Genomic DNA, 13171 nt, shown 5'->3' on the forward strand with positions numbered 1-13171 from the left:
CAGGATTTCACCTTGTTGACTGTTTAGTTCTTCTGAAATATTTCTGCACCTGTAGGACTTTAGTCGCTCTTAGGTGATTTGTTAGAATCTCTGGCTGGGCAATTGTTTCTAGCGGATTCTCGGTGAGAAAAATGGAACTAATTTAATCTTAAATCGTTCAAATACACAGCCTGGAGCTATAGAAATTGTTAGCGAGCCAGCGGAAGGAGAAAATGGTACACAATAAAAACCGACACATCAACAAAAAATAAAGCATCCAATACAACAGGAAGAACTCCGCAGAGGAGAGATCAAAGGTAGAAGACAGGGAGTCTACTAAAAGAGCTACCTATGGGAAAGTTAGATCATTTTGTTACAAATTGACTGGCTAATACATCATGAAAATGTGAGAGTTTATATTTCGAGTTTATAAAACTGTTTGAACTGGCGGACGGAAGCCCAAAATGCCCCAAACAACTCAGATCAAGGAGGCAAAAACAGAAAATAAAATAGTAAAAACAAGTTAATTTCCCAATCTGCTGGACTGCATGCTAACGAATGAGATGTCAAAGTTTTGAGGCACCAAGGGAGTGAAATCCCCATTACCCCATCCGCTCGCATTGTTTCGGGCAGAGACACAGATGAATACAATGAGGCTATCACTTCCACTTTACCCACTGAGGAGGAAAATATATAAATAATCTTGATTTAAAAGGACTTGTGACAGTGAGGTTTAAAGGAAATTTACTACTTTAATTCTTTAACATTTAACGAGCCTGTCACATTATACACACTATACAAACAGTTTATCGTAAAGTGCCAGTCTTGAACTCCAAAGAAACATTGAGGAAAGGATGAAGCTTTGCGATGCATGGGCTGCTGGTGCTGATTCTTCACACGGAGGAAATAAACACATGAAAAGAATATGCAACTTGCAAGCGCTCTGAGCTAAACACCGGAAGGGCTGTGAATGAAGTAGTGAGTTTAAGTGAAATTCACCATATTTAAATGTGCACTACAACCAAGGGTGCCAGCGTATGTGGCTGGAGTCCCATCACGCATTAGAAACACATTTATAGTATTTCTGTGTAATTACCTCAGAACTTAATCAATCATTTAAAACATCTGGTTCATTTCATTAGGTCCTTTTTCTATTTTTAAACTCATCTTTGGAAATGATGGAAGGGGCACAGTGCTGTTTGTGTGCTCGTAGCTGTCAGAGCTTGTGATCGATCACATGTTTTGCAAAGCCATGAAGAGATGATGCTCTACAGAGATGTCAACATAGTCATCAGCTGATGCCATCTCAGCAGCTCATTTCAATTAACTGTAAACTGATTACTTGTGCGATGTCTTCTCTCCCGCCAGTGTTGGCCACGGACTGTGACTCGGGGTTAAACGCCGAGCTCACCTATTACACCCTGAGCCCGGACTTCAGCATCTCACCCCACGGGACTGTTTTCCCTGCTGGCCGGCTTGACTACGAGAGACCCAACCATCTGTATGAATTTGTGGTGATGGCGATGGACACCGGAGACGAGCCTCACTCTGGCACCGCCACGGTCCGTGTGAGGATGGCAAACATCAACGATGAGGCCCCGGAATTCTCCCAGCTTGTGTGAGGAGCTTTACCACTCCATCCCGTTCATCATTTGTCCTTTTCATTTTGGCCAAAGTCGTTTGCAGTTTATTCTGCCCTTTTGCCAGAAAACAATACACTTATTGAGGGCTCAGAACGTAGCATCTGGAAGAATAAATATTGGAATAAAAAAGTGTGAGGCCAAGACAAAGGTGCTGTGAGTGGATCAATAAGCTATTATAAATAGTATACAGTGTATGGGTCCGTATGAATGTTGATTCAGATAACACAATGAGTTTATTTTCGAGGCACCTTTCATACACAAAAGGCATACATGCGGTATGCATTTTTACTGTGGCCCAAAACCTAACGGCAACAATTTGGCTAAAGTTCAGCTGCAAAGATCAAAGTTGGTCAGCCACATGACAAGTTTAAATAATTTTCCTGCTGCTGGCTCTCCTTTATCTCTGATCCACCAGCTGATCACTGCTCACAACATCGACGCTTTGCTCTTTGAACAGACAACGTAGTTACACCACAGATATGATAGGTTGTTACATTAGACATCACAGGCCTGCCTTCCTAATAGTTCATACTAGTAGCCAACTTGCATTCACTGCGCTGTCGTAGTAAAAGCATCACCAGCGAGACAAAGTCGATCTATTTTATTTGGTGTGTTATTCACAGCCGTTCGGCATCAAAACTACCTGTTACTCAATTCTCGCACATTAACCACAAACACAGTGTGTTACTTTCATAGCATGTTCTGGGGGTTTGCTGAAAACGTCTCTTGTTCAGTAAAATCGGGCATTCAGACGACGTTCGCTGGGGTTTATTCGGCCTTCTCTTAACGTAAAGTAAACTGACATTCGGATGCAATCCAGTGTGTCCTCGACCGCCTCTTTGGCAAAGCTGTGTGGGTGGGTGGGTGGGTGGGCAGTAACTGTCACTGTGGTTCCACTGCATTTATTCCCCCAAAAGAGTAAGCCGCTTGTCCTGTCAGTCATGTTTCAATGACCTTCACAGAAGGCTGTTGCATACCTCTGTTGCTCGCTCTTGTTGCATTGTCAGGTGTCAGTCTCGGTGGGTGGCTAGACACAGAGCCAAACAGGTTGGCAAAGAGGTGCGGATGTAAGCAGACAAACATAAAACGGGGGCGAAAAAGTCTGGAACATGTTTGCAGGGCGAGCGAGAAGAGAATACCAAAACATGCACAGCGAGTAGACGGGAGACAGCCAGTCAGATATATGCAGATAAACTGAGAAGCCTGTCGGCAGTCAGACACATTCTCTTGCCAGACCAGCAGACAGATAGTTAGAAATGCAGGCATTTTGCCAGCTAGGGTGTGTTGGACGCTTCGTCATACTGTGGCATGTGGAGATGTAGATAAGCACTTTGAGGGCAGAAGAGGAACAGAGTGGACCAAAAACAGCGAAAGACAAGACACGTCGAGGTGGACTGACGGATACTGTTGTGTTTTTGAAATGTACTTTGAAATGTATTGAGATACACATACATACATACATACATACACACACACACACACATACGACATGTGAGTGGACAGGCCACTGTTTGGATGACCTCTGAGTTGCCATCTGAATGAGTTATAGAGAGCCTAACAGTGAGGGACGGACACGCAGGCCAGCAGACGGACAGGCGGGCTTCCTCCGTCTGAGTACAACTTCCCAGGAAGAAAAGCCAAGGGAGTGTATATGTTTCAACCCAGAGAACTGCGGAGAGGTGGCCTCTGAGCCGGGTGACAGATTACAGGTCACTCATGTTGCCACGGAGACTGCTCCAGCTGGCGGAGATGAATCACCCATCAGCGTTCTTCTGTAAACTATCAATCACCTCTGACTTCTCACTACAGACACCAACGCCCACACGACACACATACTTAGATAGACGCTCGCACACACACACATACACACACACATACATACACACACATACATACATACACATACACACACACACACACACACACATTGGAAGAGGATACAGCACAACATCTCAGAGGAGATGAGTTCTGCTGACAAATCAACTCAAACTCTGTGAGAACCCCGCCCCCTCTTACAGTGTATCCAGCTCCTCCCGCTCATCTCTCTCCCTTCTCACTCCCACAGATCACTTTACCTGTCATTGCAGTGCCGGCTGTCTTTTCTTGTCACTTGCCCCTCTCTCCCCTCCCCTCTGTTTTCCTTTTCTTCCCAAGTCACACAGTTCATCTCCACACCATCGTGCTTTGTACCACAATGGTAGATCCGTCTCCTGTGTCATGCTGGGCAACTCACTGCCCAGCTCCACAGAGCAAGCAAATCACTGTTGACATTTTAAAAGGCACTGGATTAAATGGCTAACGGTGGGCTGGGTATGTGGAAGCCCCATTTGTCCAAAGACTTCACCATCCCAGTAGATATCATCATTTGTCTCTAGTCTGGCCAGCTAAAAGGACAGGTTAAATCATTGTGACAAGCAAAAGCCACAACAATACGTCTAATAAGCCTACTGATGCTGTGGACTGTGTGAAAGACTTGTATCTCCTGTCTGTGTGTGTTTCTATTATTGACTTTTGACTTCCGTGTGTGTACTCTCACTTTCTTGCACTTGTAAAGCTTGAGTTCCACTTTGCAGATATCGAACGTTTGTGTCCGAGGACGCGGGGCCCAACACCCTCGTCGCCACAGTTCTAGCCAAAGACCCAGATGGCGATGGTATAATCTACTCCATAACGGCAGGAAATGAGGAAGGAAACTTCGTCATTGACAGCCAGAAAGGTGATACTTCTTAATTTTTTCCAACGAGGCTTCACATTTGCAGCTCTCGTTCTAATTGACAGGCGTTCCATCAAATCACACATTCAATTTCCTCTAATACATTCCAGCTACAGTGGTGGGCAATGAACGCCCTCTGCTTTCAAAGTCAATGTGGAAAGATATTGAAAGTGGATATTAAAAACTGAAATTTCAATACGAGTGCTGTTATTTCTATGATTGGGAACATAAATAAAAACTATAGGACATTATTGGGGAAATTTTCCCCCTTTTGTTTTTTTTCCTTTTGCGTATCCAGAGAGGAATGTTTCTGAGCTTTCTCCATTGGTGACTGCCCAGTTTATCTTTTTTATTTACCCTTTGATCCGAAACCAGTGGCAATCACTGTGACATTTGTCACCCAACCCTTTCAATTCAATTTCACAACAACTGCTCTATCATAGCTCACAATCTTCAGGCTCAACTCTGCGCTCTGTCAGCTGCTCTTTCTTTTGTGTCATCTTTTTATATTCCTCTCCACCCTTTCTGTGTATCCTCAGAGCAAGAAAATGCTCTGGCTGATATCCTTTGGGCGCAGGAGACCCACGATACTCCTTCCCACTTACTGTATATGTGAAGAGTGCTGGCTCATTGAATAGCTGCTGGAGCTCGCGTCACATTTGTAAACAAGGTTGACATTTAAGCCGGAAGAATTACCGTGTACATCCCACACTCATTTTAATGTAGTGGTGCAGTGCTGTCAACGTCACGCATTGGCATTAGGAGCTGGGGACCCTTCTCTGCTCTGTGTGTAGCCAGGATCACAAGTAATTTGGGAGAGAGGAAAAGCCAGGCACTCGCATCCGTGTGTATCAGCACGCTGTGTTGTCTTTAATCAAGAGCACTGAAATACATGAATAGAAACGCACCGAGAGAATAAAAAGATCTCCCGATGCTCTCACTTCAATGAGTTCCCCCCACATCACAGGCTGCTTGTTCGTCCTGCAACCTCTGATGTTTTTGTATTACTGCTGACGAGAAAGTTGTTGACTCAGATGCCGCATCCCTTTATCCCACCTTTTATCTTGACTGTTACATGAAAGACAGACAGAGAGGGAGAGAGGAACAGCTAATAGGCATCTGCTGAGCCTGGTTAACTTCTAACCCGAGTCACTTACTACTTTATGTTTTTGCTGAAGTGTGTGAGCTGGATGGGCATCTTTAGGGGAGAGCATCCAATTATTAGATTAGCAATGGGACAAAATCACCACTGTGAAATTGGGTTTTTGGATTTTGTCTGCCTATCAGATTTTTACCTTTCTGTGGACTATGTGAATTCTTCCACCAGTCGCTATCTCGCCCCCGATTTGTACAACAACAACATGCTGTATGCTCTTGCTGCTGTGTGTTTATTGATAGCACATTCCTCACCGCGCAAGGCCACAGTGGCAATAGCGTCCTGCTTAATGACTAATGCAATGGCTGTGCTTTATGTGTAAGGAGGGACCATGTTTTATAATGTGTAATCTTATGGGACTGTGGTCTTTGTAGGGTTGATTCGTCTCCGCTCCACTCCCCTGCCCAAGCTTCAAGGCCTGGAGTACATCCTGAATGTAACGGCCACAGATGACAATGCATCAGGCGGCCCGCACCCTCTCGTCTCCACCGCACGAGTCATCGTTGGAGTTGACGATGTCAACAACAACAAACCTATATTTGAGGAGGTGAGGATCTTTTTAAATGTTTTTTCAAAGGTAAACTTTACAATCTTGGTCTTTTTCTCAGAAATCATCAACTCATCAAGGTGCTTAGTGCAAAGTCAACACAAGGTGGAAAAAAGACAAGAACTTCCCTTTAATTAATTTTTCAGTTTCAGAGGGGTGGGGGAATACACTTAGTTGCTTGCGTGGGATGATAAGATTGCTTACTATAAAGACTGTAAATACGAACCAGCTAGCATGGCTCTGTCAAAGGTGACAAAACAAGCATTATTTTTGTCGTTGTTGTTGTCAATCTGAAACCTTCTTAATAGCTGACAGTCCGTTGTTTTGCCTCAATTCAAAGAATTAACTATATTGTTCCCTTCTTCTCTGATCTGCCTGTGTGTCTCATGCTCTTGGTGCACTTCAGTTATTCCTCTATCTATCACTCCTTCCTCCCTCTCCTCATCCCACTCTCCAGCTTTCATTTTTTTGCCCTGGCGTTCTCATTTCCCTGGCCTCTGTCTCTCTCCGCTCTGTTTTCCCAGGAGTTCTGATTAGCCTGCACAGCCACTCTATCTTCAGGCGCTCCATTGGGATTTCATTTAATTTATGGAAAAAAAGTGCAATATCATCACAATATACTTTACCTGTATAATTAACTTTTTCCTTAATTAGGAATGACTTGAACTTCGGCAGAAGACATACTCTCCTGAGGTCTTTCTGAGGCTAGAAGTCTTGGCAACTTGATGTGTTTTAAATATCAAGTTACGCCTCAGAATCCATCTGGGCTGGAATGACCTTATGCTTGATATTATGTGATTATTATGAACAGCTTACCTAGAGGCCACACGGTCTGTGCCATCACGTCCCATGAACCCTTGCATTATTCTTCTTTATATCGCTCGCTCACATCCTTTGATCCATCTTCCTCCCTCTGTTTGACTCGAGCTCCTCCTCGCCTATTGTTTTTCATTTTTCATGGTCATTCTGTTGAAAGAGTAGCTTGCATTCATATATGATTTCAAAAGAGAAAGACTCCAGAGAGCAGCTCTTTATCTGGGGCATATGTTCATGTGGGGAATGGATTGAATTCCTGGTTTAGACAAAGCTGTTCACTGCTGGCTCTTCAAAAGAAATCAGCTCAAGTGTTTTTATTTCCTCGGATGTGGGCTATTGTATCTATAACATTCATATTGTTTTTGATGCACTGTACCTCCCTATGTGTGCGTAGTGACCTTCTACTTAATGAGTTTATTCTCTTTGATCCGTGTTTTCTCATTTATCGTACCCCATATATGAGTTTTGCTTCATGTATTCGTGTGTCTCTCCTTTCTCTCGCCCTTCCCTCTCTCTATTTCAGTGCCAGCAATATCGTGAGCAGGCTTCAGTGCTGGAGAACCAGCCAACGGGGACTTTTGTGTTGAAAGTGCATGCGGTGGATGCAGATGAGGGAGCAAATGGAAAAGTCAAATATGGTTTAATGCACCGAGACAGCACCACGCCTGCCTTCAGAATTCATCCAGAGACAGGTAGAGTGGTCACGGATTGTCTGGGCTAAAACAGGTCTCAATTAGAGCACTGAGTTCACCGTAGATGGTGCTGCACGTTAATGGTAATGGACATCTCAACGTTCCAGGAGAGGAAATGTTCCTTTAATTCAAGTTGCTATTATCAAGAATGAGTCAACTGCTGAAACCTGTCTGTCAATCACCATTTAATTTAATCTGGTCGAGCTTAGTGTTTTAAAAACAAAAACACATAAAGGAGGGAATGCAGTTCTGAAGTCCTAACACATTATTATGTCACTTCTTTAAGGCTTCTGTTTTTTGCTCTTCATCTCAAGATGTAATAACAAAGTCACTGCACTTGAAAGGGATGCTTGACTTAATCAGAGAAATGTGCAATTGTTTGCTCATTTTCTTGATGTACTGTATGTGTGGATGCGTTAGATTGACGTATGGGTGGATGGATGTATCCATTGATAGGTGAACAAGAGATTGGTTCAATGGGTGGATGAATTTAATTGCATTCATGTGTGTGTGTATGTGTGTGTGTGTTTGGCGGGGGTTTTGTTCTGTATTCACAGGAGTGATTGTGACAGCCAGACGGTTCGACAGGGAGCGGCAGAGAGAGTATTCAATTACAGTAACGGCCACTGATTGGGCGGAGGAGCCGCTCATCGGCATCTGTCAGCTCACTGTCCAAATAATGGACCAGAATGACAACAGCCCCAAGTTTGAGAATTTGCGCTATGAGTGTAAGTAATAAAAACAATATACCTGCTGGTACAACTGAAATAAGTAAAATGTGTATTGTTAGAGTTGGAGGATAACAAGAACCTTAAAAACGCTGAGGTACTAGTGGGCCTTGTGTTTTAGGATTAAGTAATTGGATTTAATTGAGAATGTGTTTTAGAGTGTGGATGCAGTAAACAAGCCTTCACATTGGGTATTATTTTTTGGGGGAAATGAAATACCATTAATTATCCTGCATAATGAATTCCATCTCTATGTGAAAATTGGTAGACAAAAAACAACCTTGGAAACAAACTAAATTAGTTTGACATAATAGCCATGTCCCAACCAACAGGCCTTTACCAAACTATGCCAACGGCCTTGCACGTTTCTTCTTTTTTGCACATACATTATTTCTACCCCCTGTAGACTTTCTGAGAGAAGACACTTTGGTCGGCACCAGTTTCCTTCGCGTGGCAGCTCACGATGATGACTTTGGAACTAATGCAGCTATCACTTACTCCGTGTCTCTGGAGCAGCCCGAGTACCTGCAGGTCAACCCTGTCACTGGATGGGTCTACGTTAAACAGCCTATATCACAGGTCAGTCTGCATTTATTAGCAGTCTCTCTGTCAGCCAGTACACACACACACACATACACACACAGTTTGTATCACATGGCGGCCTGAGGGTCTGTGTCAACAACGTTAATGAATAAGCCACATCTAAGTGCCTCTGTCTGCTACTTCCAATCTGGGGTATGTGTACTCCCAGAAGGGATGCACGTGGAAAGAGCAAAGCGAAAGAGGATGGAGTGAGACTAATTCAAGTTACAAATGACTGTAAATCGGTTTTAACAGCTTGGGATTCCTGTATTTATATTTGATGGCCAGTTGTGTCTATTTCCCTACTTGTGTTAAAACACTCTCCTATTAATGTGCATATAAATCATCTCAGCAGTAGCTGTCAAAAAAAAAAAAAAAAAGATGCTGATTTTAAGTGTATGGCACAGGTTTAAGATTTTTAATTATTGTAAACTAAAGACTTCGGTGTCCATCTTAAATACACTGACTTTGATATGAAAGATTCAAGGCCTTTTAATTTCAGTTTATCATCTGAGGCTTTGATAAGGAGACGGACAGCCTGCAGCAGCTTGAGACGAGTCGTGTATTTTGAGGCAATTAACTGGAACAATTTAGAGGATGAAAGATTGTGCTTGTGATTTAAACTTAAAAAGCAGGATGACCTCCACAGCTGTTTTTAAAATGTGAATTATTATAGTAATATAGATACGAAAAAATAGCTATGAAGATTAGCAAGTTGTCCTTTACTGGTTGATGTTTCTCAGCTAATTGCTGTACTGCAAGTCTTATACCGTGTCAGTGATGTAACGCAGCTTTTTACACTTTTGATAGGTGTGTTAGCACTATCAGCCTATCAGCACTTTTCTTCCTGTTCTCCTCTTTCACTTATTCAAATGTAAGACTTGTTCTCTGGCTAGAAACTTGCTAAAGCACCATAGAGCATCAGCCATTTTTTATTTAACATGCTTTTTAGTGCAGTAGTCTTAGAAGTTTCTGGAAATCTTGCCGCCAAACTCATGCAAAATTAAATGTGTTAAGCCCAAAACCTCGCTGAACAAAGCTGTTGCATATTTAAAAGTGGTTTCAGAAGCTGTGTGAATCATCCCGCAATCTTTTTCACTGTAACTCAGATTGTAAAAGCACTTCATTAAATGTTAAATGTCTCAGCTGGTCTGATACATTGTTCTCTTTTGATTTGGTCATCACTGTTTCTGATTACAGTGAAGTATTAAGGCCATATTTCACACCACTCTCCAGAGTAAAGTGTGGAGCTCAGTTCCCAGTGCACTTCAGTGGAATATGAAGGAGCCAGGGTATTGAACTACAGTGATTATTCTCATGTCCTAAGACATGTCCTAAGTGCAGCCAGAGCCATCCTCTCCATACTGAACAGTGCAGCTCCACAGACAATGAAGTGGAGAAGATGGAAGAGGTTGCCGTGACCATATCCTGAATATTTTCTGGATCTGACACTATTACTGCAAATTAAATTCTGTTCCCTCAAAGTAAGTCAGTCGTTCCTTTGTTGTGAACGCAGCAGCTGCTTGTCCACGTTGGACATCCCAGAATGCAATCTTTGTTCTCTGGTGTCAAACTTTGGAAAAGAGTTGTACTTGTTCACGAATAGTAATTGGATTGTCCCGGACGTAGACAATGAAATGAAAAGAGAGATTTCGTTTTATCTGATGCAAAATAACAGAGTGGCTGGGCCACGATTTGCATTAATAGAATAATGCCTCTGATGGCTGGAAAGTTACATCTTAACAACTAAATTCTTATACGAGCAATTTTTCATTAACAAAGTGGTGCACATGAATTGCATTATCTTTTACTGTGAGTGGTTGGACTAAACTGTCCTTCTGTGGGCAAAAAGAGGCCCTTTAGTGGATCTTTTTTCTCACTCTGGTGCGAGTGTAATGTTAATTTTACCCATTATCTAATTCATATGGAAGGAGTAAAATACTCTAATGACCTCTTAAGGAAACGTGTAGCTTTCCCTGCAGTGTCCACTGTGCTGAAATACAGTTCTTCAGTCAAACGTACTCCCTTATTTCCTAGCGGTTCAATTATAACACGAGAAAGGTAGAAGAGCTTTTGTCCAACTTGAATTTTAGCCTAATGCATTTTTGTAAGGCTCACACTGCTGCATCTGTTGTTCTTCACCTAATTAAATCATTTCCAAAATGGAGTTCATGCAACGTGTAAAGGCAGGAGCTTGAAGTCATTACGGCCCACCAGCTACACACTTATTCACATTACAGAGAGGTCTATTTAAACACCACGTTCTGCACCGTTACTGGTTATTGTCACCGTTCAGTTTCCCACAGCCCACTGCTGAAGACACAGCCATGTTACTCAGATTACAGCAAGATGGTTTCAGAGCTATTTGTGGATTGCATTACTTAATTTCACGATGCATCACTATGTTTTACACATCTAGTGTGTTGACATAGGAGACGAGCATGCAGTTGAGCAGGGTCAGTCAGTTTTATTAATTTAGTGGAATTAGAGCTGGGGCTGGATCAAATAGTTTCTCATCCATTTTCAGTCAAACGACTCTGTGCAAAGCAGCTAATCGTGTCAGTGCTAAGTATCATGAGGGTACTTTTAGTGACTCAACTTTTGCAGAGAACCTATATCACGCGGGACATCATGGCGACCGATGGGGGGGAACGAAACACCTCTGTGGAGCTGGCGGTCACCATCACCAACGTGAAGAACCAGCCTCCACAGTGGGAAAAGGAGAGCTACAGTGTCGTCATCCCTGAAAACGCCGCCAGGGACACACCGATAGCGGTACGTGTAAATCAATAGTATACTGCTTATATTAGCATGTGTGCTGTTGAGCTGGTCTGTTGATCTTTGCCCTTTTTTGTAATTGAACCGGATGAATGCTTGTTTGCTCACCCCCCTGGATTAGTGCACAGACAGTGTTATTCAGACACTGTTCTCATTGTGCTGGAAATACACCTTTTAAAAGCGTGTCAGTGCGCTGCAAAATCTGAAAATATGTCTTAGTTTGATGCTTTTGGAGAAAGTTGACATTGGTTTGCCTGTGCTAGACAAGTTTCATGACTCCAGGCATATTAAATTCATTCAAAATGTCTCATTTGATTTGAGGAATAAAAAGCTGTCAATCTGGAACAAATCCCTTTCACCTCGAGATAAGAAGTTATTGCAGAGCTCAAACAAAAAGGTTTAACTGTCATCCTACTCTGTTTCTTACAGATAATTTCAGATAATTATCACAATAATTGTAATCAATATTTGAAATAACCGATGCTTCTTAAATACTACAAATGCGCTCTGACCTATCGTGTATTTATGGAGCTATAGCTCAGCATGGAGTAAAGTCAGTTAGAATAACTCAGCATAAAGACAGCTAGTCCGGCTCCGTCCAACCTTTTACAATATGGTTACAAGCAGCTCTAGAACTCTCAAATTAACACATTATGTGTCTTGTTTGTTATGCCAGACTGTTTCCCCCAGTTTCCAGTCTTTATGCTAAGCTAAACTAAGCTGATCGCCTCCCTGCTTTAGCTACTGAGCCCCAGAGACATGAGCGTGAACATAAGCTAAGCTGACTGTGTCCTGGCAATATCATGGAGTGGTAATTATCTTCTCATCTCACTGTCGGCAAGAAAGCAAATAAGCTTATTTCCACCAAATGTTGAAGTAATCCTATAAAGCAAGAGAGTTGATCGGGGCGTAAATGTTCACCTATGACTGAGGGTTTAGTCAAGCCAGCCACAGGGGTTTACACTGAGAAACAGATTCACTGAAGGAGTGGACCACAAGCTTTTTGACCATTTGCTCAGCTCAGGATTGTTTCTGCTTTTTTTTAATTCATTTTTTTGCATCGGTCTTCCCAAAACTCTAAATTTGATTAACCTCCTCATCCTATTCAGACTATCAAGGCGACTTCTCAGCTGGGTGATCCGAGGGTGACCTATAAACCTGGAGGATGGCATGGTCCCCGAAACCAATATGCAGTTCGTTTCTACCTCTCACCCAACCGCGAGGACAGCTCTGCGTCCATTCTGGTGTCCGAGCCCCTGGACTACGAGACCACACCCGTCTTCTCTCTTCGGGTTCGAGCGCAGAACGTGGCCGCGGTGCCTCTTGCAGCTTTCACTACAGTTTATGTCAATGTTACAGGTCAGTCTTATTATATTTATGGAGCATATCATTTAGTGTAGCGAGAGATAATTACCTACTGGTTTATTCAGTTAATTGTCAAAATGTTATCTACTCACAGTATCATAGGGTTGAAAGGGTAATGATACAGATATAATAACAATATGATATAAAACTAAACTGCTGTATTTAATTAACA

At 42.6% G+C, this 13171-nt stretch overlaps 1 protein-coding gene across 1 annotated transcript in view; it reads left to right on the forward strand.

The window, feature by feature from the left end:
- Positions 1–13171, forward strand: part of LOC117732540 (neural-cadherin-like) — a 75845-nt gene that overhangs the window by 31577 nt on the left and 31097 nt on the right. The window contains 10 exon segments of the mRNA XM_034535549.1: positions 1348–1597; positions 4196–4338; positions 5866–6038; positions 7378–7546; positions 8104–8274; positions 8681–8853; positions 11464–11631; positions 12744–12788; positions 12790–12823; positions 12826–12993. Coding sequence (XP_034391440.1) covers positions 1348–1597; positions 4196–4338; positions 5866–6038; positions 7378–7546; positions 8104–8274; positions 8681–8853; positions 11464–11631; positions 12744–12788; positions 12790–12823; positions 12826–12993 — 1494 coding nt within the window.

The sequence above is a fragment of the Cyclopterus lumpus genome, chromosome 6 (assembly GCF_009769545.1).
Source record: "Cyclopterus lumpus isolate fCycLum1 chromosome 6, fCycLum1.pri, whole genome shotgun sequence".
Lineage (NCBI taxonomy): Eukaryota > Metazoa > Chordata > Actinopteri > Perciformes > Cyclopteridae > Cyclopterus > Cyclopterus lumpus.